General features: G+C 35.6%; 1 protein-coding gene across 2 annotated transcripts in view; it reads left to right on the forward strand.

The window, feature by feature from the left end:
* Positions 1 to 26,688, forward strand: part of GOLM2 (golgi membrane protein 2) — a 101,109-nt gene that overhangs the window by 61,643 nt on the left and 12,778 nt on the right. For both annotated transcript variants that reach the window (XM_046654261.1, XM_046654262.1), the window contains exons 7-8: positions 9,161 to 9,259; positions 10,408 to 10,578. In XM_046654261.1, coding sequence (XP_046510217.1) covers positions 9,161 to 9,259; positions 10,408 to 10,578 — 270 coding nt within the window. The remainder of the gene's footprint in view (positions 1 to 9,160; positions 9,260 to 10,407; positions 10,579 to 26,688) is intronic.

Here is a 26,688-nt window from a genome sequence, read left to right on the forward strand (position 1 = left end):
TACCACAGTAGCCACTCATCACACACAGCTATTTAAATTCATTAAACTTAAATAAAACTAAAAATTCAGTTCCTCAGTCAAATTAGCCACACTTCAAGTGCTTAATAGTCACCTGTGGCTAGTGGCTGCTGTGTTGGACAGCATAGATATAGAACATTTCTGTCATTGCACGAAGTTCTATTGGTAGTGCTGCTCCAGACTGAAACTAGTAATGGTGGTTGCCTCTGGGGAAGAAGACTGAGGACAGAGAAGAAAAGGTGACTTACTTTTCATTATACAACCTTTTGAATTTTGGTTTCAAAATTTCATAAGGTAATTTCATAAATTACCTATTCAAAAAATTAAAAATTTTTTAAAAATTAGAAGTAATTACAGTGATATTTGAGAGGAGAAAAAAGATAGAAGATTATGTTTTGGTTTTTTTAAAGATTTTTTTTTTATTTTTCCTTTTTCTCCCAAAGCCCCCCATAGATAGTTGTGTATTTTTTTTTTGAAGATTTTATTTTTCCTTTTTCTCCCCAAAGCCCCCTGGTACATAGCTGTATATTCTTTGTTGTGAGTCCTTCTAGTTGTGGCATGTGGGATGCTGCCCCAGCATGGTTCGACGAGCCGTGCCAAGTCCGCATCCAGGATTCGAACCAACGAAACACTGGGCCGCCTGCAGTGGAGCGCGCGAACCCAACCACTCGGCCACAGGGCCAGCCCCTAGTTGTGTATTTTTAGTTGTGGGTGCTTCTGGTTGTGTCATGTGGGATGCTGCCCCAGCATGGCTTGACGAACGGTGCCATGTCTATGCCCAGGATTTGAACTGACGAAACCCTGGGCCACCTAAGCAGAGCATGCAAACTTAACCACTCAGCCACAGGGCTAGCCCCCAGAAGTTTACATTTTAAAGAAGCAATGTAGTTAATCTTTTTTTGTCTGATTCTTTCTCTTAGGTTAGAGCTTTTAGGAGAAAATTATCTAAATTTATAAAAATACATTAAAAATTTTTAATAACTTAAATCACTATAGATATACTTAGGTGAGTTTTCTCCTAGGCATCTTGTAAAACAGGAATCGACAAACTACAACTTGGTTGTCTGTTTTAATAAATAGTTTTATTGAAACATTATCATGCTCATTTGTTTATGTATTGTCTGTGGCTGCTTTTGTGCCAGAACAACAGAGTTGAGTATGGCCTACAAGCCTAAAATATTCACTATCTGGCCCTTTAAGAAAAAGATTTCAAAGATCTTTATTATAGAAGAAACAGATTACGTAAAATTAGGCATCTATTTTTTTTGTAGGTAAAAAATTCTTATAATAACATAGTATCAAATTGTAAATATTCCTGAAAATTGCTACTGCAGATACTAAAGATAAATTTCTAATGATGCATTTGGTTTAAAATTGAAAGACATTTCTTTTGTTGTCATATTTTCTGGGGGCCACAATTTATACCAGCTGCAATTACGAAGAAAGGAATCAAAATAGGGTCTTGAAACAACAAGTATCATCCAGGGAGAATAGGAATAGTTAGAACTTAATGGGTTTGAGCGTTTAATTGGTGCCTGTTTCTCTCACTTTTTAAAAACTGTAGTACTAAAGTGTTATATTTTAGTAGTTGTTCTAGGGATTACTGTATGCATCCTTTACATATCATAGTCTAATTAGCAATAATATTGGACCACTTCTTGTAAAATGTTAGAACCTTACGGGTATAATTCCATTTACCTTGGCTCACCCTTTGTGCTATTGTTGTCATATATTTTTATTTCTATATGCTAAAAATCCCAATGTTTTCAGTATTATTATTTTTACTTTAAAAAGCCTTTTAAGAAAATGAGAAGAAAATATTATGGTCTCTTACATTTACCACATATTTACCGTTTCCAGTGCTCTTCATTCCTACCTGTGGATTCTGATTTCTGTCTTTATCGTTTGCCTTTCAGCCTGAAGAACTTCCTTTAGCATTTTTGAAATGCAGGTCTTCTAGGGATGAAGTTTTCCTACTTTTGTTTATCTGAAAACATCTTTATTTCATACTCAGTTTTGAGGGATATTTTTACTGAATGTGGAAATTTAGGTTGATTTTTTCTTTCAGTACTTTAAAGATATAATTCCACTGTCTTCTAGCCTCCATTGATTTTGATGTCAGCCATCATTCTTTTTCTTGTGTCCTTGTATTAGCACATCTTTTTTCCTCTGACTGCTTTTAAAATATTAATATTCATCAGTTTGACTAAGATATGCCTTGGTATGATGTTCTTTGTGTTTATCCTGCTTGGGATTCACTCAGGTCCTTCAATCTGTGGGTTGATGTTTTCCCCAAATTTGGGGACTTTTCAGCCTTTATTCAAATTCAAATATACAAATTTTTTTTTGTCCAATTATCTCTTTTTGTTCCTGCTGGGACTCAAGATAAATACATTTCAGACTCCTTGATATTGTCCCACAGGTTACTGAAATTCTGTTCAGTTTTTTGGCAATGATGTTTCTCCTTCAATTTGTTCAGTGTGCTGGACTTTTCTTCAAGGTTGTTGACCCCTTCTTCTGTAGTGTTTAGTCAAAACACTGTTCAAAGCTCACCCAGGGTATTTTTCATTTCAGATGTTATATTTTCAGTTCTAGAATTTTCATTTGGTTCTTTTTTTAGTTTCCGTTTCTCTACTGGATATTCCCATCTTTTCCTTTAAATCTTTGTACATATATATATATACACACACATACACATATATATACACACACACACATATATATATACACACACACACATATAACAATTGTTTACAAATCGTTGTCTGCTAATTTCAACAAGTGGATCATCTGTGTCTTTTTCTGTTGATTGCTTTTTTTCTTGATTATGAGTCATATTCTTGCTTCTTTGTATGTCTAGTAATTTCATTGTGTGCCATATGAACGATCCACTAAGGAAGTATGAATTTTGTTGTCATTTTAAAGGGTGTTGAGCTTTGTTCTGGCAGACAATTAAATTACTGGCAAATCCTCTTGATCCTGTCAGGCTTGGTTTTATGCTTTGTTAGGGCAGGTCAGTTTTTATTTTGTTCATAGTCTAAGGGCATGGCCCTTAACTCTAGGATGTGATCCCTAATTTTAAAGTAGTACTTGTAGCATCTCGTTGGAATGCTCAAAATGCTCAGTGAAGATTCTTTACTGTGACTGGGCTGGAGATCCATTGTCTTCAAGCACCACGTGACCTCTGTTGTTTCTGTTCAGCTCTCAGTCCTGCAGTATGTGCTCTCTGTTAGTCCCCATAGAGTCTTACCCTGTGTATACACAGCTCAGGCTTTGGCTAAAGAACCAAGGGGAATATCCATGCAGATTTCTGCTCCCCTTTTCACCTCACACACCTCCTTTCTCTGTAGTATTCTCTCCTGCAAATTTCAGCCACCTCAGCAGCTCAGACCCTGATGATTTCTGTGTCCTCTGCTCGCTGAGACTGCCCATCTCATATATGTCTCTTTTTTTAAGAATTAGTCTCCTGCTGCTGGTTGTCCAGTGTCTGAAAACGGTTGCCTTACCTATTTTGTCCATATAAAAATTGTTTAGGGCATGGGAGAGTAAGTCCAATACTGGGTACTATGGCATGGCTTACAGTGGAAGTCCATCTTGTTCTTTTTAAATTATGTAAATAGATCTCTAAGTTTGAAGGAACTTTAGTTCATAGACCAGATTTTAGGAACTATATGAGAACATCATTTAATAGTCTGTATAGATGTGTACCTATATTTCTTGGAGGGCCTAGATGATCCCACTGAGCAATATTTGAGCAATCATAAGTGTGTTATATCTGTTTATATACATAGAGCAAAGTAACATAAGAATGTTACATCATTGTTTTGTATTTAATGTTCATGCTTCAGAATGATTAATATATATATATATCTTTTTTGCTGAGGAAGATTCGCCCTGAGCTAACATCTGTTGCCAATCTTCCTCTTGTTTTGCTGAGGAAGATTTGCCCTGAGTCAACATCCATTGCCAATCCTCTTCTTTTTGTATGTGGGCTGCTGCCACAGCATGCCCACCGATGAGTGGTGTAGGTCCGCCCCCAGAAACCGAACCTGGGCCACCGAAGTGGAGCATAGTGAACTTAACCACCAGGCCACTGGGGCTGGTCCCAGAATAATTAATATTTTTTATGGGAACTTGCTGATCAGAGTTTCATGAACTTCCCAAAACATTACTATGAGTAAATATTCATCAGGACTCCTAAGTGTGAGAAAACTATTTGATCAGGAGGCTCAATAAATTGGTTAGGGCCAGTAGTTTTACATTTAAATGTTTTTGTTTCCTCAACCTGTCTCTTGAATTCTTTCTTCATTCTAAGGATAAATACTTTGAAAACTCTAAATACTTTGGTATATACTGAACACCTACTGTTTGCTAGGCTTATATCATAATCCATTAGCAAACATTCTCACTTAGTCCCCAAATTGATCATGCGGGGTAAATGGCATTATCTCGGTTTTTCAGATGAAAACTGAAGCTTTGAGAAATTAGGCACTAAACCAAAGTCATACAGTTAATAAATTACAGAGTCATGATTTGAGCCCTGGTCTGTCTAACTCCAAATCCTATGCTTTTTATTCTATCTTATTCTCTTGACTGTGCAACAGAACCACCTTTGGAGCTTTTAATAAATACAGATACCCAGGTACCATCTCCATATTCAGTATGTCTGGGGTGGTATCTGTAACACTGAAGTGCTGCCAGAGTTGAGGACCACTGCTTACTAGTGCCAGATTCCTTCTCCGTAGTCATTGATGTTGGGTTGTGAAGCCCTGTAAGGCGGGAAACTGAAAACGTGAACATTTTTAAGATTATAGTCCTGTCATTGGAATAAGAAAATGAGAGTAAAAGGCAAGGACAGTTCTTTTTTTGGCTCTCAGAGTAGAGGTTGCAACTGAGGGCTAATAGAGAAGTGAAGGAGGATTAACCCTAAACCTCCTGTCACCTTTTGTAAGCTTCTCAGCCAGTTTCTCTAGAAGTGACTACTTTGAATTTTTAAGTCAGGTGAGGGGTATGTCTCATCTCTACTGTCATGAGTTTCAGTTTTCTCATCTGTGAAAGGGGACATCTATCTCAGATAGATTTGAGGGTGACATGAGATTAGTGCCTGGTTCATACTAAGTACTCAGAAAATAGGAGCTTCTGTTATTATAATTAGTACAATTATTGTCTCCTTTGGAATTACCAGATATAGTCTCAGCCCTCGGCCCCCAGCCCCCTCTCCACCACCTAACGTTTTTGCTGTTGTGTCTCTAACATGGCCCCTTTTGTCCTCTCTGACTTCATTTCCAACACTTTCCCCTCACTCCTTTCTTTGCTGCTTGAGCTCCTGTCTCAAGGCCTTTGTTTGTACTTGCTGGTCTCTGCCTGACTGCTCTTCCTCCATGTTTCATTCATGCCTCTGCTCAAATGTCTCTTCCTCAAAACTGCTTCCCTTGACCAAACTGTCTAAAATAGAGTCCCACCACTCTCTGCCATATCTCCGTTTTACTTTATACATAGCGCTTTTCATTCTGACTTTTGTATTAAATCCTATACATACTTTTTTGTTTGTTTATTGTTATCTACCTAACAAGAATGTAAGCTTCATAGGGCAATAACTTGATCTGTTTTGTTCATTGCTAAATCTCCAGCTTTTTAGAACAGTACTTAGCATATAGTAGACAATAAATATTGTTGAGTGATTGAATTTCCATACTGGTAGCTCTCTTTTACAGAAATTACGAAATCTAGGACCATAGTTGTAGGATAAATGCTATGTACTCTAGTGGCTTTGTATCCTATATTTTGTCTTTATGGTAAATAGGGTTTGTCATTTTATCTTTGATACTTTTCCTTAATAATGATTTTATGAGTGTTATGTATTTTAGCAGCCTAGTTATTAATGATATTATCTGATAGCACCATGCTGTTCTCTGTTGACTTGTATGTATTCCGCTGGCTCTCAATGGTCCTCAATGGAGAGGACCAGGGTAAAATATATAAAGAGTTAGAACTGCTTTAATATCATAAATTATTGTTTGCATTCTTTTCACTGTATCATTTTTTCCTACACTTGTATTGTCTTCGAGCTCATATTTATTATTCAGTTTCTTTTAATATGTTTAAGAATTACGTACTGCCATTGACCTAATGCTTAGTATTTTCCTGAGAATTTACTCTATCATGTAGGTACAAGAATGCTCATCATAATGTTTATAATGACAAATTGAAAACCATATCAATGTTATACGGAAGGTTAGTTTGTTAAATTTGTTATATCCATAAAATGTGATATGTAGTCATTAAAAATGATGTTGAACTGTATACAAATACATCTATTTTGTTTTTAATGAAAAAAGCAGGTTACAAGAAAGCAAGTATAATATAATCTCATTTTTGTGGAGGAAAGATTAGATACTTGTGTGTGTGTAGGAAAGAAGTCTGAAGAACCCTATTCAAATTTGAAGAGTGAGATTAGCACTCTTACCTGTCTCTAAGTCCACTAGTAGTTTTCTAGATCTTCATTTGTTTCAGTCCCACTAGTTGGAACTATTAATTCTGGCCCCTGGGAAAATCTCTAGGTCTAGAGTCTTCTCCTAGGTATAAATAAATCAACTTTCAACAAAAACAAGGCTGGAGCTTTTTTGAAAGGAACTTTTCAAGGAAACCAAAAACGAAAGTAAACAAAAAGTCAAAGTAATAGCATAGAAAGCAAAGTGTATACAGAAAACATGTTACTTTTCCCTATGTAGTGAAAATTACCTACCAACCAGCTTAGCTAATGCATTTTATAGAGCTCCGAAGTTCTTTACCCAGATCTCTCTAGCCAGACCTCTTAAATTGAAAGTTTTGATCCAGCACTACCATTTGGAAATGTTGTAGAAGATGGAATGACATAGAAAAATATATATATATTAAATAAAAAATTAGATTATAAGATGGTATATATGATGCGATTCTAATTTTGTTTAAAGTATATATTACGAGGTACAGAAAAGGAAACCCCGAACATCAGAGAGAGATTCTCGAAATGGTAACAGTGGTTATTTTTAGGTGGTAGAATTACAGCTAATTTTTAATTTCTTTGTGCGTTTCTATTTTTCTAAATTTTCTAAAGGAACATTTATTATCAACATCAAACTTATAAGGCCTCCATATTACTACTCTTCTACTATATCAGTTCTAAAGTCCTCTGGGCATTTTATAAAGGCTGTTTTTGATTCAGCGTTTTTCTACCTTTCTAAATCAGTTTTGTCTCCAAGTAGTCACCTTGTTCTTGAGCAGGAGGCATTATTGTATAAAGCTAAGGACATGTGTGATCACTTCTCGTTTAGTAATGGAGGTGCCCTCTATTGTCTTCTGGTTTGTATGGTACTGGAGTCAGCTAGGGTCCAACACTGATCAATAAATTTGTAGATTGTGACTGACTTCTCTTTCCAAATATATCTACCAGATGCTTAGTGTCCTCAGTCTGTTAGCAAATCAAAATCGTACTGTTAAACCTGGCAAGTACTACTCCTTAAAGATGTCAGCTGATTGTTGTTATTTAGCTCTCTTATGTGTAGAAAATGGGTGTTGAGCATTGTAGCCGGCAATGGGGACAAGATAATGGGCACACAGAGAGATATAGAAAACCTAACTTTCTGTAAATTTGAGTAGGTTGCTTTCTTAGAGTGAATTTTAAACATGTTGGGTCCTTAAGTTTAGAAATCTGTAATGATAAATGAAATACAGTCACCGAAATAAACTTTGAGGATTATAAAAATGATCCAGGTGTTCTGGTTAGGATTAACTAGGCAGTGATGTATTAACAAGCAACCTCCAAATTACAGTGGCTTAAAATAAAGGTTTATTTATTGTTCATATTATAGTCTGATGCAGGCTGAATGACTCTCTTTGTAGCTCTCCTCCAAGCAATGTCCCCCTCTATTATTTGATGCCACCATCTTCATATGTAGCCTCCTAAGTTGTGGCAGAAAGGGAAGTGAGATTGTAGGTGAATTGCCAAGAAGATTTTATTGCCATGCTTGAAAGTGACATGTTCAGTTTGACCTACATCCTCATGGTCAGAACCCAGTCTGGCCTCTAACTGTAAGGAAGGCTGATCTTCCTCTGTGCCCAGAAAAAATATAATGAAATAGGATCACATAGCATTGTCTCTGCCACACCAAAGTTTTAGAAGAATAAATTGTGCCACTAACCATATCTCCTAGGTGAGCTCTCTATTTTTTCTCCCTGTTTCCCTTTTCTCTAGTTTCCTTCTTTGCTCTCTGCCTTTCTATCATGTTTAGCTGTCCAAGTGGAGTCAGCAGTAGTGAATGAAAAGTGCTCTGTCTCCCTGGTGCCTTCATTTCTTAAGGGAGAAGAAAGTCCCAATTATAAGTATGTACATCTTTGTTAGTAAAACTCTTTGTACAAAACTTCAATTTTCCCTCTTCAAAAATAAAATCTCAACTTGTCACATCAGTCATATTTAGTTTTTTTTTTTTTGAGGAAGATTAGCCCTAACTACTGCCAATCCTCCTCTTTTTGCTGAGGAAGACTGGCCCTGAGCTAACATCCATGCCCATCTTCCTCTACTTTATATGTGGGATGCCTACCACAGCATGGCTTTTGCTAAGTGGTGCCATGTCCACACCCGGGATCCAAACCGGTGAACCCTGGGCCGCCGAGAAGCGGAATGTGCGAACTTAACTGCTGTGTCACCGGACCGGCCCCATATTTAGTTTTTATTTAAAATCTGAGCAACTTAGAGTAGCGTATTCTCAATGCGTCACTTAATCAATGTGTCCATTTTATTTATTCTGTCTGTATATAAAGATCTTAAGGTATCTGGAGAGATTCATTTACTTATTCATTCATCAAATCTTTGTTGAGTTCCTGTGATGTGCCATGCACTATTCTAGGTCTTGGGGATGTATGTAGTGGTGAACCAGACAGAGTTCCTACTGTTTTATATTCTGGTCAGATTTATTGATCACCAAAATCAGTGATGGATGGTAAAATCTATCAATTAGTACCCATAAATTAATGTACAAACTATAAGGCTTACAAAATTGGAATAAGCATCATAAGATTAGTGCAATGTAAATAGATTCTCAGTGGTTGCTTTTTAGAAATCATAATATCAATGGGAATAATACAGATCTATTTTTTCTTTTAGCTTTAAGGAGACCCCCTATTTCCATTTCTCAATATGAAAGTCGTCAACCAATCTCCCATCTTCCAACCAGACAACCTCTCTCCCCAAATATGGTTCCAGGTATGAAGTCTTATTTTTAAAGTTTCATTTGAAAACTAATTTAGTGGTCATATATTGTTATATAGTGAATAAAACATGCCATTTAGCAACATAGTGAAGTAGCATTCATTCTTCTAGTTAATATATATTTTCAAATGATGATGAAATCTCAGGGATAGATAATCATTTGAAAACGCACTTTGTTTAATGGATTTTAGGAGAAGAAGAATTATTTGTTCTGCCACTCTGGACTACAGTCCCTTTCATCTTTGCCAGTCTATATGTGTTTGCCTTCTTCAAAGTGTGTTCAAGTTTAACCCCCAGAGGCCTTCTAGGAAATAGTTTTCTACTGAATATCTGTTAAATTTGACAGAATTGTTCCCCTAAAATGAGAATCGATATGATTAAAATTAATTATAATAAGGATTTAAATCAAGGATTTGATGAGGAAAAAATGGGATGGGGGAAGAAAGGTTCTATCCAGGAGCTACTAGTAAGAATCAATCAAGAGTTAATAGTTATAAATCACTGTGTAGATGAAAATCACTTAGAGATTAGAAATTCTAAAAGCATTACTAGATTTTGGAGATTTCTGACGGCAATATGGAGTTTGGAGGGAGGAAAAGATACAGGTATCATTGCCTTTTTTTTTTTTGCTGGGAAAGTTTTGACCTGAGCTAACATCTGTTGCCAGTTTTCCTTTTTGTTTTTTCCTCCTCAAAGCCCCGGTACATAGTTGTATATTCTAGTTGTAAGTCCTTCTATGTGAGCTGCCACCATGGCGTGGCTACTGACAGATGAGTGGTGTGGTTCCATGCCTGGGAACCAAACCCAGGCTGCCAAAGTGGAGTACACCGAACTTAAACCACTAGGCCATCAGGGCTGGCTTTATCATTGTTATTTTAATTTTTGAGTTCCTACCATATATACCTTTGATGACTAGGTTTATAATCAGTACTGGAGATACTCACCTGGGAATGATGAGTAAACTTCACGTAGCTAAAATCACATTGTTTATAAGATTTGATTAAAGAAATTAAAATAAAGCTTTAAAAAAAGACTACATAACTACCCAATATCAGACAACAGGATATCTTAGCTTTTCTAAAGCAGATCTTGTGAAATTCTTCTGCAAAATATGACCTTAATTTGATGTTTTTATGCCATAGATTCTCATGTAAACCGTAATGGAAACCCTGGAACTTCAAAACAGAACCCTTCGAATCCTCTTCAGCGTTTAATTCCAGGCCCAAACTTGGAGAGTGAACCCAGAATTCAAGCAGATGTACTAAAGCAGGCTACCAAGGATAGAGTCAGTGATTTCCATAAGTTGAAGCAAAGTAAGAATCAATTGATGAATATTATGCTGAAAAGCTTTCTTTAAATATTATGTTTGTTTACAAGTCTGAATTAAGGTCTTCATTATTATAATCTCTAACGAATGAATATATAGTGAATTTATATGCATTTAAAGGGAAGGTATGTGGTGGAAAAATTTAAAAGAAATGAAAATTTTAAATGGGTGGAGATATTTTAAAGAAGACTTCAAAAAGCTTCTCATGTTCTCCAATGTTAAATAATGAATTTCAGGTGAGTTCGTTTTTTTTAAAAATGTTATTCTTATGACTGTAAAATTTTTTGAAGAAGTGAGAAAAGATATATTTTGTTAGGCTAATGAATGATAATTTTGATTAGGAGGGAGAAAAGATAAATAGTTTTGAAAAAGGGATTCTGAAAGAAATATAGACCGGGGAGACTGCCATAGTGGAAGCCTCAATGCCACTTCCTTTCCGTTCCCTCCAGTTGCAATTTGCTTCATTTAGGTGTTAGGAGAGAAGTGAAGGAAATTGAGCAAATTCATAGTACTGTGTAAAAAGTATGATGCTTGATTGTTTCAGAGGTATTGATTTTGATATATGGACAATACCTGTTAATCTATATAACTCTCCAGCTGGTGGAGTCTCAGGAAGCATAAGAAAAAAATCTGGTGGTAGAGAGAATTTGGGGCAGGACAGTGTCTCTTAGGTCAGCTCCCTTAAACTGTACCTTTCACTGCTCCTGCTTTTCAAGGTTTCTTCCTTTCTTCAACTGCTGAACAGATAGATTGTCTCAAAGTTTAGTTTGCCTTTTTTTGCTTTTTATGATGGTGTCTATGGAAACACCTGTTCAGAGCTGTGTTCAGGCAGTTATTTGTACACAGGTTGCTTGCACAGTGTGAACTGCACAGTGTTTCATTTATTAATCCATTCAAGATATTTTTGTTGCTCTTGACAGTTAGATTCATATTTCTGCATCTATGTAAGCATATAGTTTGCATACATTTAACTGACTTTCTTTGATATTTTAAAGCATAATATGAAAAACGTTTTTATTTACAAGAATGAGGTTAATGGTTTAAATACAGTGAAAAAAATGTTTCCTCAAAATCTTGTTGGAGGATGGGCCTGAAAATTTTTATATCAACAAAGAGAGGTTTATACTAAGGACCTAACAAAATGTCGTAATTTGAGCACTTAAGATTTTCTTACATCCTACAAAATTTTCTGTTCTCACCTTACCTGTATTTCTTTTACCCATCTTTGGGTAAAAAATGTGATTGGAAAATAATTGCTGCAAAATTATTACTCTCTACCAGTTATCTTTAAAAGAACCTACTGAGTTTTGAACTCTTACTCTAATAAATTATTTTCAATGTATATATAGAGTTGATATCAGTGTGAGCACTATTTTTTGATTTACTTTGACATTATTTCTTACATACATTTTAACCTATCAAGTAGTTACATAGTTGTCATTTTAAATTTATATATACATACACACATATATAGACATATGCATATTTTCCATTGTGCTTAGGCAACAATAATAGTTCATTTAGCTCTACTCTTTTATTATTTAAGTTATTTTCTACTTTCTCATGTTAGTTACCATAACTATGAATATCTTTTTTTCAAATTATTTACTGCTTTTCCTACTTTAAGTGTTTATTTAAAAGTGCAGTTCCCAACTCAAATTACTAGATCAAAGCACTTGACTGGTTGTATAGCTCCTCTTACATATTGTTAGATTGTCTACAGAACAGTTTCACAGTGTCACTAGAGATGGTTAAATTTGTTTATTCCACTATGGCCTGACCACATTTGCCTTTTAACTCTTATAAGGCCTGCAGAATATAATGTTTCCTTAAAGATGTTTTAATAAGCATTTACTTTCCAGTGGCCTGTCCATTTTTATGTGAAGAATTTTACTGCAATATGATCTGTGCATCAGTTAGCCTGATAACTGTGGAGATTGATCCTATGTTTTTGTATCCAATCTTTATAAATAATTCAGATACTAACCTTTTACTTCAGTAACCTTTACTACAGTTTTCCTCCCCTGTTGCCTTTCCTCATATGAGACTTTATTATATATGTTATCATGCAAATGGTTTTCTTTAAATTGAAAATAATTTTTAGGTTGTGGTAAAATACACATAAAATTCACCAAAGTGTACAATTCAGTGGCATTTAGTGTACATTCACAATGTTGTGTGATCATCACGACTATGTAGTTCCAGAACATTTTCATCACCTCAAAAGAAAACCCTGTACCCCTTAAGCTGTCACTCCCCATTCTCTCCTACCTGCAGTCCCTGGCAACAACTAAGCTGGTTTTTGACTCTATAGATTCACCTATTCTGGATAGTTAAATATAAATAGAATCATATAATATGTAGCCTTTTGTGTCTAGCTTCTTTAACTTAGTAGAATATTTTCAAGGTTCAGCCATGTTGTAGCGTGCATCAATACTTTATTCCTTTTTGTGGCTGGATAATATTCAGTGGTATGAATTCATTTTGTTTATCCATTCATCTGTTAATGGGCATTTGGATTGTTTTCACTTTTTTTGGTTAGTGAACAGTGCTGCTATAAACATTTATTTACAAGTTTTTGTTGACCTGTTTTCAGTTCTTTCAAGTATATTAAATGTGGAATTGCTGGGTCATATGGTAATTCTATGTTTAACTTTATAAGGAACTGCCAAGCTATTTTCCACAGCAGCTGTACCATTTTTCAGTCCCACCAACAATGCATGAGAGTTCTAATTTCTCCACATCCTTGCCAACGCTTATTTAAAAAATTTTTTTTTTTTACTATTGGCATCCTAGTGGGTATGAAGTGGTATCTCATTGTGATTTTCATTTGCATTCCCTCATGACTAATGACATTGAATATCTTTTCATGTACTTGTTGGCCATTTGTATATCTTCTGTGGATATAAGTCCTTTGCCTATTTTTAAATTGGATTGTTGGTTTTTGTTGTTGAGTTTTAGGCATTCTCTGTGTATTTTGGATACTAAACCTTCATCAGGTATATGATTTGCAAATATTTTTGCCCATTATATGGGTTGTCTTTTCACTTTCTGATAGTGTCCTTTTTTTTTAAAAAAAAGATTTTATTTTTCCTTGTTCTCCCCAAAGCCACCTGATACGTAGTTGTGTATTTTTAGTTGTGAGTCCTTCTAGTTATGGCATGTGGGACGCCGCCTCAGCATGGCTTGATGAATGGTGCCATGGCCGTGCCCAGAATCTGATCCGGCGAAACCCCAGGCCACGGAAGCAGAGTGCGCAAACTTAACCACTCAGCCATGGGGCCAGCCCCTGATAGTGTCCTTTGATGCACAAAGTTTTTCATTTTGATTAAGTCCAATTTATGTATTTTTTCTCTTATTATTCATGCTTTTGGTGTCATATCTAAGAAACCATTGCCAAATCAAAGGTCATGATGATTTACCCTTATGTTTTCTTCTAAGAACTTTATAGTTTTAGCTCTTATATTCAGGTTTTTGATCTATTTGAAGTTAATTTTTGTATATGGTATGAGGTAAGGATCCAAGTTCATTCTTATGTATGTAGGTATTCAGTTGTCCCAGGACTATTTGTTGAAGAGATTGTTCTTTTCCCATTGAATAGTCTTGTCATCCTTGTTGAAAATCAACTCACCACAGATGTATGGGTTTATTTTGGACCCTCACTTCTCTTCCATTGACACTGTTTTGGTTACTGTAACTTTGTAGTAAGTTTTGAAATCAGAATGTTTGAGTCCTCTAACTTTATCCTTCTTTATAAGATTATTTTGACTATTTGGGATCTCTTATAATTCCATGTGAATTTTAGGATCTGCTTGTTTATTTCTACTAAAAAGGCAGTTGGAATTTTAGTAAGAATTGCATTGACTCTGTAGATTGCTTTGGGAGGGGTATTGTCATCTGAACAATATTAAGCCTTCCAATCCATGAAAATGGGATGCCTTTCCACTTATTTAAGGTGTCTTTAATTTCATTCAGCGATGTTTTGTAGTTTCCAGTGTACAAGTCTTATGCATCCTTGGTTAAATTTATTCCTAAGAATTTTATTCTTTTTGATGCTATTGTAAATCAAATTGCTTTCTTAATTTCCTTTTCAGATTGTTCACTGCATAGAAAGATGATTGATTTTTGTTTGTAGATCTTATATCCTAAAATTAGCTGAATTTGATGCAGCTAATTGATTGATGAAGGTGTTTATATGTATATATTTAAGCTTATCCATCTTGAATCTTATGACAACTTTCATTTTTTTTTTATAGAAAATTATTTGTCCCTCATCTGGGCATAAATGTACTACTCAATTTTCATATTTTCACCCCTAATTGATTATTTGACCTCTTTCGAATTTACAGTGATCCAGATTAATTTTTCTCTATCCTGATAACCATTTGTCCCAAGATTCTTATTGTTTATTTTTCCTTTGTGGTATTTACTTCTGGTTTGTCACACACACATATTAAATTATTTCACTATTTTTAACCTATCTCTAGAATTTCCATTTTTTCCAATTCTTTTCTTTATCCATAGCATATAGTAATGGTTCTGATACCAATTCTGGTTGGGGGCGGGGGGCGTGTTTCCCACACCACGAAGCAGTTCTTTGATACCAGCTGGGTGTCCTACAGTTAAACTCAATTCTTACTATCTGTCTGTAGTCTATCTCAGATCTCACAGGTTAAGCGCTCAGTCCTACATGACTGCCCCCTGCCTCAGACATCAATCACAAGTCCAGGATGTTGCCTGTGCTTCTGACCGACTGGCAGAATGTTCCAACAACCCCCTCTTTGAGTTCAATTAATTTGCTAGAGCAACTCACAGAACTCAGAGAAACGTTTTACTTACTAGATTACCAGTTATTGTAAAAGAATATAGCTCAGGAACAGCCAGATAGAAGAGATTCATAGTGCAAGGTATGGATAGATTGCCTGGAACTTCCATGTCTCCTCCAGGCATGCCAGTCTCCCAAATCTCCATGTGCTCTCCAACCTGGAAGCTCTCCAATACCTGGCCTTTTGGGTTTTTATAGAGGCTCCATTATGTAGGCATGATTGATTAAAACATTGGCCATTGGTGGCTGATTCAACTGCCAGCCCCACTCTCCTCCCTGGAGGTCAGGGGGTGGGACTGAAAGTTCTAACCTTCTAATCACCTGGTTGATTGTCCAGGCAACCAGCCTCCAACCTTAAGTGCATTCCAAAAGCAACCTCATTAGACATAATAAAAGACAGCTTTATGGCTTTCATCACTTGGGAAATTCCAAGGGTTTCAGGAGCTCTCTACCAGAAAAGAGGATGAAGACCAAATATATATATTTCTTATTAAAACATCACAATATCACATAGAGGTTTGAAAACTACTACTTTATAATGGTTTGAACCTACCTTAAAAAGAGCTAATTTTCTCTCTGTTCTTCCAGAAGAATTTCACTATTAGTTTATCAAGTCCTGTAACTAGTCCTCAGAAATCTTAATGTATATTGAATTAAATCTAAATATTAAATTTGGTAGTGTTATATTATTTGCTATCTTTAGACTTTACATTTGAGACTCCATTTATTTGTGCTTCATTGTAGTTATACTTTCTTCGAAGAAATATCTGACTTCCCAAGTTAAATTGATATCCAAATATTTAACTGTTTTTTTCTCATTATTTAAAAATGGCACATTGTTTTCATTGTATTTTCAAGTTGTATTGTTACTGCACTAAATTGGGGTTCACTTGCCCAATGTGCATAAACAAGCCAATTATTTATGGCATCAGTCTTTGGGAAAAGAGGTCAGCTTTTTTCTGCGAGATCAATCCACAGGGAGAACAGGGTGTGTACCCTCAGATCTGTCTCTGATTCAGGATTTGCTGGCACATGGAAATGCTGATGGGACAGATTTTGATTGGTGGGTTTCAGGCATTTATGATAAGGTTTTAAACATTTATGGCAGGATTCTAAACATTTATGATGAGGTTCTAAAGTTTTATGATAGGGTTCTAAACATTTATGATGGTGTCCTAAACATTTTTGATAAGGTGGGGAAGGAAGTTTTAATATCAGATCGTCATGAATGAGGGACCCCTCACTTCTTATGAGTCTGACTTTCAAGTTCTGGCTGTGTCCCAGTCTTTGGGTTCCGTGGGAAGGAGGATCTTTGGTTCCACGATTGTTTCAGGTGATGATTTCTTTTGTGCATGCCCTGGCTATATGACTTTGCAGATTTTCTGAAAGGCAGTTGTTTTTTTTTTGTGTGTGAGGAAGATCTGCCCTGAGCTAACATCTGCTGCCAATCTTCCTCCCTTTCCTTGAGGCAAAGGCAAAGGTACTGGGGTGTAGAGGAGAAAAAAAAGTGTGGGGGGGGGGAGATTGGCAACAGGTGTTAGCTCAGGGCCAATCTTCCTAAAAAAAAAAGACCTCCGAGGCATATAGTAGTAAAACTGGCAAAAGTCAATGACAAAGAAAAAATATTAAAGTCAGCAAGACTTAAGAAAATAACTTACAAAGAAACCCCTATCAAGCTTTCAGTGGATTTCTCAGCAGAAAACTGACAGGCTAGGAGAGAGTGGAATGGTATATTCAAAAGACTGAAAGGCAAAAACTTTCAGGCAAGAATACTCTATCCAGTGAAAATATCCCCCAGACATGATGGTGAAATAAAAACTTTCTCAGATAAACAAAAGCTAAGGGAGTTCATTGCCACAAGACCCCCTCTACAAGAAATGATCAAGAAGGCCCTCATACCTGAAAAAAAAAAGAAACGGTTTACAAAGCCTTGACCATGGAGATAAGTAGGCAGATAAAACCAGAAAATTGCAGCTCTCTACCAGAACAGGTTAGTAAACACTTTAATTATAACATTAAAGATAAAGGGAAGGAAAACATCAAAAATAACTATCATCTTGTCATTTTAACCACAAACTCACAACACAAGATGGAATAAATTATGACAGCGATAATGGAGAAGGGGACTAGGAAAGGGATAGAATAGGCTTAGTCTAAGGAAATAAGAGGCTGTCAGAAAAGGGACTATCTCATACATGAGGTTTTTTATACAAACATCAAGGTAACCACCAAACAAATACTCAGAACACAGGCGCAAATGATAAATAAAGAGAAAACTGAGAAAACTTTCATAGAGAACTACCAAACTGTTTTGTCCCATCTGAAATACACGGGATGAGAAAAAAGGGAAATGCAGAACAACCAGAAAACAAGGGATAAAATGGCAACAATAAGGCCTCATATATCAGCAATCACTGTAAATGTAAATGGATTGAATTCTCCAATGAAAAGACACAGAATGGTGGGCTGGATTAAAAAAAAAACACCCAGTAATTTGCTACCCCAGGAAACACAGCTCTAAAGACAACCACAGACTTAGAGTGAAGGTATGGAAGATGATACTCCAAGGTAATGACAAACAAAAGAAAGCAGGTGTTGCCATACTTAGATCAGACAAAGTAGACTTCAAGATAAAACAGGCAGTGAGAGACAAAGAAGGGCAGTATATAATGATAAAAGGGACACTCCACCATGAAGATGTACACTTATAAATATATATGCACCCAACACAGGAGCACCACAGTACATAGTCAACTATTAGCAGACCTCAAAAGAGATATTAACTACAAAACAATAATGGTACAGGACCTTAACACCCCACTTAGATAAATGGATAGATCATCCAGACACAAAGTCAAGATGGAAATAGTGGGATTAAATGAAATACTAGACCAGATGGACTTAGTAAATATATATAGAACAGTCCATCCAAAAACAGCAGAATACACATTCTTCTCAAGTACAAATGGAACATTCTTGAGGATAGACCACATGTTGAGGAAGAAGGCAAGCCTCAATAAATTTAAGAAGATTGAAATCATATCAAGCATCTTTTCTGACTATAATGCTATGAAACTAGAAATCAAATACAAGAAAAAAGCTGGAAAAGTGAGAAATATATGGAGACTAAACATGCTACTGAACAACCAATGGATCATTGAAGGAGAATATCTGGAGAGAAATGAAAATGGAAATACACCATACGAACTCATATGGGATGCAGCAAAAGCAGTCCTAAATGGGAAATTCATAGCAATACAGGCCCACCTTAACAAATAAGAAAAATCTCAAATAAGCAATCTTAAACTATACCTAACAGAATTAGAAAAAGAAGAACAAACAAAGCCCAAAGTCAGCAGAAGGAGGGAAATAATAAAAATCAGAGCGGAACTCTCATAACAAACTAACAGAAAGAGAACTTAAGAATACAATCCCATTTACAATCACAACAAAAGGAGTAACATGTCTAGGAATAAATTTAACCAAGGAGTTCAAAAACCTATACAATGAAAACTATAAGACATTATTGAAAGAAATCGATGATGACATAAAGAAATAGAAAGATATTTCACGCACATGGATTAGAAGAATAAATACAGTTAAAATGTCCGTACTACCTCAGTCAATCTACAGATACATTGCAATCCCAATCAGAATCCAAATGATATTCTTCACAGAAATAGAACCAAGAATCCTAAAATTCATAGGGGACAAGAAAAGACCCCAAATAGGTAAAGTAATCCCGAGAAAAAAGAACAAAGCTAGAGGCATCACAATCCCTGACTTCAAAATATACTACAAAGCTATAGTAATCAAAACAGCATGGTACTAGTATAAAAACAGACAAACAGATCAATGGAACAGAACTGAAAGCCCAGAAATAAAACCACACATCTGTGGACAGCTAGTCTTTGACAAGGGAGCTAATTACGTATAATGGAGAAAGGAAGGTCTCTTTAATAAATGGTGTTAAGAAAACTGGACAGCTACATGCAAGAGAATGACAGTAGACCATTTTCTTTCACGTACACAAAAATTAACTCAAAATGGATCAAAGACTTGAAGGTAAGACCTGAAACCATAAAACTCCTAGGAGAAAATATAGGCAGTACACTCTTTGACATAGCCTTAGAAAGATCTTTTTGAATACCAAGTCTACTCACGCAAGGGAAACAAAGGAAAAAATAATAAACAAGTGGGACTTCATCAGACTAGAGAGCTTCTGCAAGGCAAAGGAAATCAGACACAAAAAAGGGGCTGGCCCCATGGCCAAGTGGTTAAGTTCGTGCACTCTACTTCAGTGGCCCAGGGTTTCACTGGTTCAAATCTTGGGTGCAGACATGGCACCGCTCATCAAGCCAGGCTGAGGTGGCATCCCACATGCTACAACTAGAAGGACGCACAACTAAAAATACACAACTATGTACCAGGGGGCTTTGGGGAGAAAAAAGAAAAAATAAAATCTTTAAAAAAAAAAAAAAAAGAAGCTTGGCAACAGATATTAGCTCAGGTGCCGATATTTAAAAAAAAAAAGTTTACACAAAAAAAATCTCTTGCTGGAAACTAAATCAAAAGAAAGCTGATGTAAAGTATTAACAAGTGACAAAATAGATTTTAAGGAGAAAAGAAAAAGGATACTTGATAATAACAAGAGGAGCAATCTACTAAAATCAGGAAATCATCATCTGAAAACATAGCTGGGAAATAGGAAGACAAAAAGCTGATGCAGTTTCAAGGCGTAATTGACAACTATATGATGTGAAAGATTTTAATATACTTCTATTAAAAGTTAAAAATCAGCAAGACTATAGATAATTTGAAGTAGAAATCATCAAGTTTATTCAAATAGATATATAAGTGTATACAGATCCCTACACTTAATAAACAGAAAATAAACATTTTTCAAGTACACACAGAACAATTACAAAAATTGGCTAGATACTAGGTCACAGGGAGTCAATAAATTTCAAGCAGTTTATGTCATGAATAGTATTTTAAAACCCCTGTATTATAAACTTAAAGTCGATCCTCAGTAACTTCTTGGGGGGGAATTTATATTGGGCATTTCAAAATTTACAGAGCTGAACAATAATATAAGTACCACACATATCAAAACGTAAGGGATACATCTGAAGTAGTATTTACAGCTAAATTTGTGGCCTCAAAAATATTAAGGGAAAAAAACCTCTAAAAATTAAATGAGTTGAATTCAACCCAAAAAGAGTAGTAATAATAATTGTAGTGGTGGTGGTAGTTTTACTTCTACTGCTGCTGCTACTACTACTACTACTACTACTACTACTACTACTACTAATGATGGTGATACTACTAATAGCTAAAATTGAAGTGGTTAGTATGTCCCAGTTGCTGTTCTAAAGTGTTTGTATGTGTAAACTCATAACAAACTCATGTGTAGATACTATCATTATTTCATTTTATTGACTGGAAACAAACATAAAGAAGCTTCATAACACTTCCAAGATTATTTAGCTAGTAAATAGCTGAGTCAAGATCAGAACCCGCCGAGATTTCTTAGCTAGTGAGTAGCTGAGTCAGGGTTAGAACCACCAAGATTACTTAGGAAGTAAATAGCTGAGTCAAAGTTAGAACCCAAACAGTCTGGTTTCAGAGAAAGAGGGAGCAAAAGAATAACAGAGGAGGGGCCGCCCCATGGTGCAGCAGTTAAGTTCGCACGTTCCGCTTCTCGGCGGCCCATGGTTCGCCGGTTCGGATCCTGGATGTGGACATGGCATCGCTTGGCAAAAGCCATGCTGTGGTAGGCATCCCACATATAAAGTAGAAGAAGATGGGCATGGATGTTAGCTCAGGGCCAGTCTTCCTCAGCAAAAAGAGGAGGATTGGCAGTAGTCAGCTCAGGGCTAATCTTCCTCAAAAAAAAAAAGTAGCAGAGGAAGCCTAAAGAATGTAGAAGGGAAGAAAAAAATGAAGACAAGAGCAGTCATAAATGAAATGGAAAATAAAGAATAATTAGATAGGAGCAAAAAAACCAAGATAAACCTGGTAATATTAATGAAGAAAAATAGATTTAAAAAATAATATTCAAAACAATGAAGAGGATATAACTATAAATCATAAGAAAATATTATTAAAATCTTTGTCAATAAATTTGAAAACTTAAATGGATAAGTTTCAGGAAGATTAATTACCAAAATTGGCTCAAGAAGACTTAACCTGAATAAACCAATAACCATTAAATAAGTTGAATGGATAATCAAAATTCTCACCACACTGCCAAAGAGACACTGCTAGAAGTAATGAGAATTTAGCTAGACTACTAAATGCAGGAACACTATATGAAATTAATAATGAAATCAACCAAACCAAAAATTGGTTCTTTGAAGAGACTAGTGAAAATAACGCCTCTAGTACAGATCAAGACAGAAGGAGATGGTACAAATTACCAACATCAAGAATGAAAAAGAAAGTGTCGGTATAGATCCTACAAGTAACAATATTGGCGGATTTTTAATGAGGTATTATGCATTAGTGCCAAAACAGTTGAAAATTTAGAAGAAATGGACAGTATCCTAGGAAAAGCACCTCTGTACAAAACTGGCAGAAGAAAATATGGAAAATCTGAGTAGTTTCATGTCTATTTAAGATATTAACCTGTAATTTAAAACCTTTCCTTAATGAAATTTTCATGCCCAAATGGTTTCACTGGTGAATTCTTCCAAACATTTAAGGAAGAAATACAACCAATCTAATATGAATTCTTTCAGAGAATTGAAAAGGAAGAAACACTTCCCAAGTCATTTTTTGAAACCCGCGTAAGTTGGACAGCAAAACTAAAGATATTATGAGAAAGGAAGGTTCCCAGACAGTCCCTCTTATGTAAAATTTTGAATAAAATTTTAACAAGTCCAGAGATGGATAAAAATGATATATATGATGTGTTAAGTTTATTCTCAAAATGCAAGGTTATGTAATATTTGAAAAGGAGTCTGTGTAATTCACCACATTATCAAAATGTATGAGAAAAATCGAATAGTCATCTCAATAGATGCAAAGAAAACATCTTAGGAAATTCAACATGTATTCATGAAAAACACCGAACTCTAAGAAGACTAGGATTAGAAGGTAATTTCCTTAGTCTGATAGAGTATCTACAGAACTCCTATAACAAACATCATGCGTAATGGTGAACCACCAAAAACTTTCCCCCTGAAGTCCAGAGGAAGACTAGGATAACCACTATTATCACATCTTTTCAGCTGTTCACTGTAGGTCCTAGTCAATGCATTGAAATGCAAGAGAAGGAAATAAACAGTGTAGAGATTGGAAAGGAAGAAATAAAACTGATAAACTGATATTATTTACAGAGATGATTTTATATATAGAAGACTCAAAGCAATCAAACCATTAAATGTATTTAGCAAAGTTATTAGATACAAGGTTAATATTAAAAAATTAATTATATTTCTGTATGTCAGCAACAAGCATAAAAAGTGAAACTTGTGAAAAGAAACTATTTTAATAGCATAAAATATGTCCAAGCCTTAGCAAAAATCTAACAAAATATTCACAAGAACCTCTATAAACTACAAAATATTATTGACAGAAATTAGATAATATATAAATAAATCCATGTTGGTAGATTGGAAGGCTTAATGTTTTAAAGATGTCAGTTCTTCTCAAGTTGATCTAGAATTTCAATGCTATCCCATTCATATTCCTAGCAGAGTTTTTTTTTTCTTCTTTTTGGTGGAAATTGATAAGCTGACTCTAAAATCTGTATGGAAATGCAAAGGACTAATAATAGCCAAGAGAATCTATAAGAAGAACAAAACTTAGTGACTTCCATTAGCAGATACCAAGACTTACTATAAAACTATTATTGATAAAGTAAATAAGACAGTATCATATTGGCACAAGAATGGGCAGATGGACAAATGGAACAGAACAGAGAATCCAGAAAGTGACCACACATATATGGTCTCTTGATTTATGACAGAGTTGATACTACAACTCTTGCCGCAGTAAGAGAAAGGATAGTATTTTCAATAAATAGTAGTGGATTAATTGAATAGCCAAGTGGGAAAATATTTACAATGGCTCCTCTACCTCAAACAATACACAGAATTAAATTCAAGATAAATTATAGATTTAAAATTTAGAACTAATAAAACATTTGGAGGAAAACAGGAGAATATCTTCAGGATGTGGAATAGACAAAGATTTCTTAAACCAGATACCTGTCCCCCCCAAAAAAGCTAAGCATAAATGAAAACAATGATAAAATGGACTTTATTTTTTTATTTTATTGAGGTCACATTGATTATAACATTACGTAAACTTCAGGTGTACGTCATTATGTTTTGGCTTCTGTATAGACTACATCATGTTCTTCACCAAAAGTCTAGTTTCCATCAAAATTGGACATTATTAAAATTAAGAAGTTTTGTTAATCAAAAATCCATCAATAAGAATGAGAAGATGCACATACCCTACAATTTAGCGCCTAATATATACCTACGAACACTCTCATATGTATAAGGAGACACATACAAAAATATTGTTTATTACATCAAAAATTGGAAACAAATGTTCATCAGTGTGAGAGTGGATAAATCACGGTATATGTACCATACGTACAATAGAATCATATATAGGAGTTAAAATGAATGAACAAAACCACATTTATTAACATGGATAAATCTCAAAAGCATAATGTAGAGAGAATAAAGCAAGTTGCAGAATAGATACATTATGATGCTGTGTTGGAAGTCCCAAGACTCTCAGGCTCGTTGATTCACTAGAATGGCTCACAGGACCCAGAGGAGTTGTTATACTCACAGTTACACTTTAGTACAGCAAAAGGACACATGAAAATCAGCAAATGGAAAAGGCTCGTGGAGCATGGTCCAGGAGAAAGCAGAAGCAAGCTTCTAGGGGTCCCCTCCCAGTGGAGTTGCATGGAGACGTGCTTAATTTTCCCAGCAAAGATGTGTTGCCAACCAGGGAAGCTCACTTGATTCTTGGTGTCCAGGATTTTTATTGGGGTCAGTCGGGTAGTGCCAGCATGTAGTCATGCAGTGCCCACATGACTGAGCTCAGCTGCTCAGACTCCAGCCCTCCCCCCCTCCACCTAGCAAAAACAAATACTTATCATAAATCACTTTGTTATGGTGATTATAACAAATCACTATAGTTATAATTAGGTATATCATAGTTGTAAAAGTGGTATAGCATGGCTGAAAGCCTCAGGCATACAAAAACACAGTACGCAGAACATTCCAAGGGCTCAGAAGTTATCTGCCAGGATCCAGCCAAGGACCAGTCCTGAAGACAAGCCTGTCTTTGGAATGTACAGGGTTTGAGCAACCCAGGCATGCTGAGTTAACTCTTTCCTGCCCAGATGCCATATAAAGTTTAAAGGCTTGTGAATCAATACTTTATTAATGACTACATAAACCTTCACGGGGATGCTTAACACCCAATTTAAGATAGAGGTTACCTTTGGGGTAGGAGGAGAATGCTAGGGAGAGGTACTCAGGGAACTTTAGTTTTATCTGTAATGTTTTGTTTATTTAAAAGTCCTGAAACAAATATGGCAAAAAACCTTAAAGTTTGACAAAGCTCTGAGTGATGGGGACATGGAAGTTATAGTCACTACACTTCTCTCTATATCTGAAAATATTTAATAATAAAAAATAGAAAAATTCTGTTAAACTTTTATAAAATGTAAATCACAGTGCTACATTAAAAAGAAAAATTTTTGTGAAATATTTAAAGAAACGGTTTGCTCCACTCTTCAGTATGCTGCAGTATTATCTTGAGATGACATTTTTTTCTTGATATAGATTCAGAAAGGCAATCAAGTTTGGCATACAAGAATTTATTAATCAATTACATTATAGCTTTGTTTATTCTGAATTTTAAAGAATAGTTGAATCCTGAAATTGAAGTGGGGTATCCAAGTATTCAATATACTAAAGATTAATGTAGTTGTCATACGTATGTGATGTATGCCTAGTATTACTTCTTCAAAAATTGACAAATTACTTCCCACCTCAGGCTCCTTTATCCTGTGCTAGTGCTAAGGCTAGTCACGTAGGTTTGGTGGAGAGTAAAAGGGACAAGCAAAGAAGAACAGTATTTAGGGAGCCGACCCTGTGGCCGAGTGGTTAAGTTCGTGTGCTCTGCTTCGGCAGCCCAGGGTTTCACTGGTTTGGATCCTGGGCGCGGACCTAGTACTGCTCGTCAAGCCATGCTAATGTGGCATCCCACATAGCAGAACCAGAAGGATCTACAACTATGTCCTGGGGAGCTTGGGAAGAGGAAGAAGAAGGAGAAGTAGGAGAAGAAAAAGATTGGCAACAGATGTTAGCTCAGGTTCCAATCTTTAGGGAAAAAAAAGAACAATATTTGGCCTTGAAGCAAATCAAATTGTGTACTTCCCTTCCCTTCTCCCTTGCTCCCATAGAATTAGTCTTAAGATCAAACAAAAAAAAGGAAGCCTGTGGATTATATAAAGAAGAGGAAAGAGCAGTTGAACCTCTTTGCGTTGGGAATGGGGGACTGGTCAGATTGTTCAGATGCTTTTAGCCATAATTTCTAGCTACCATGCTTCTTTTGTTTCCTCAGTTTCTCTTTACCTTCCATTAGTCCAATCAATTGACAGATTCCTTCCTGTGCTTACTATGTGCAGGCCCTATACCTTGAGATGCAAAATAAGTGTGATCTTTTTGCCCCAATATGTCCCTTATGATGAAATCAAGGTAAACAGTTTAAAAGCCAGTCAGTAGTTTTCCCTGTATATTGTTCTGTGAGGAAAGTCTGCTTAACATTTTTGTCATGATTTGCACATCCCACATTCTCAGCACTCATGACTCTAACTTATCTCTCAACAGATTATAAGTTATAAAGTATCATGGACCATCAGAGATATTTGAAATAGTCAAAGCTGTAGGTGTTAAACTGAATAATGCAATAGTCAGTTGAAAGTGTTAAAGAAAGCCAAATCAATGGTACAAAGTGAATGCTACCAGTAGATGAAAGCTAGAAAAAGATGTTGCCTCCTTTATAGTAAAATTTCCTTCTCGTCTGTCTAGAGGTATTATAACCAACTCAGGCTGAGCCATTTTGTTTATAATACTGGTAATATATTAAAAGAATGACATGAAAAATATAAACCTCTTTTTAATAGAATAGTTGAGAAATTGAAACCCATAAATGAACCTTGAGCCAATGAAGCAAAAAAGTGGTTTATCTTGGTTTGATTTATAGTACAAAATTAAAAATATACAC

The sequence above is a fragment of the Equus quagga genome, chromosome 2 (assembly GCF_021613505.1).
Source record: "Equus quagga isolate Etosha38 chromosome 2, UCLA_HA_Equagga_1.0, whole genome shotgun sequence".
NCBI classification, from domain to species: domain Eukaryota; kingdom Metazoa; phylum Chordata; class Mammalia; order Perissodactyla; family Equidae; genus Equus; species Equus quagga.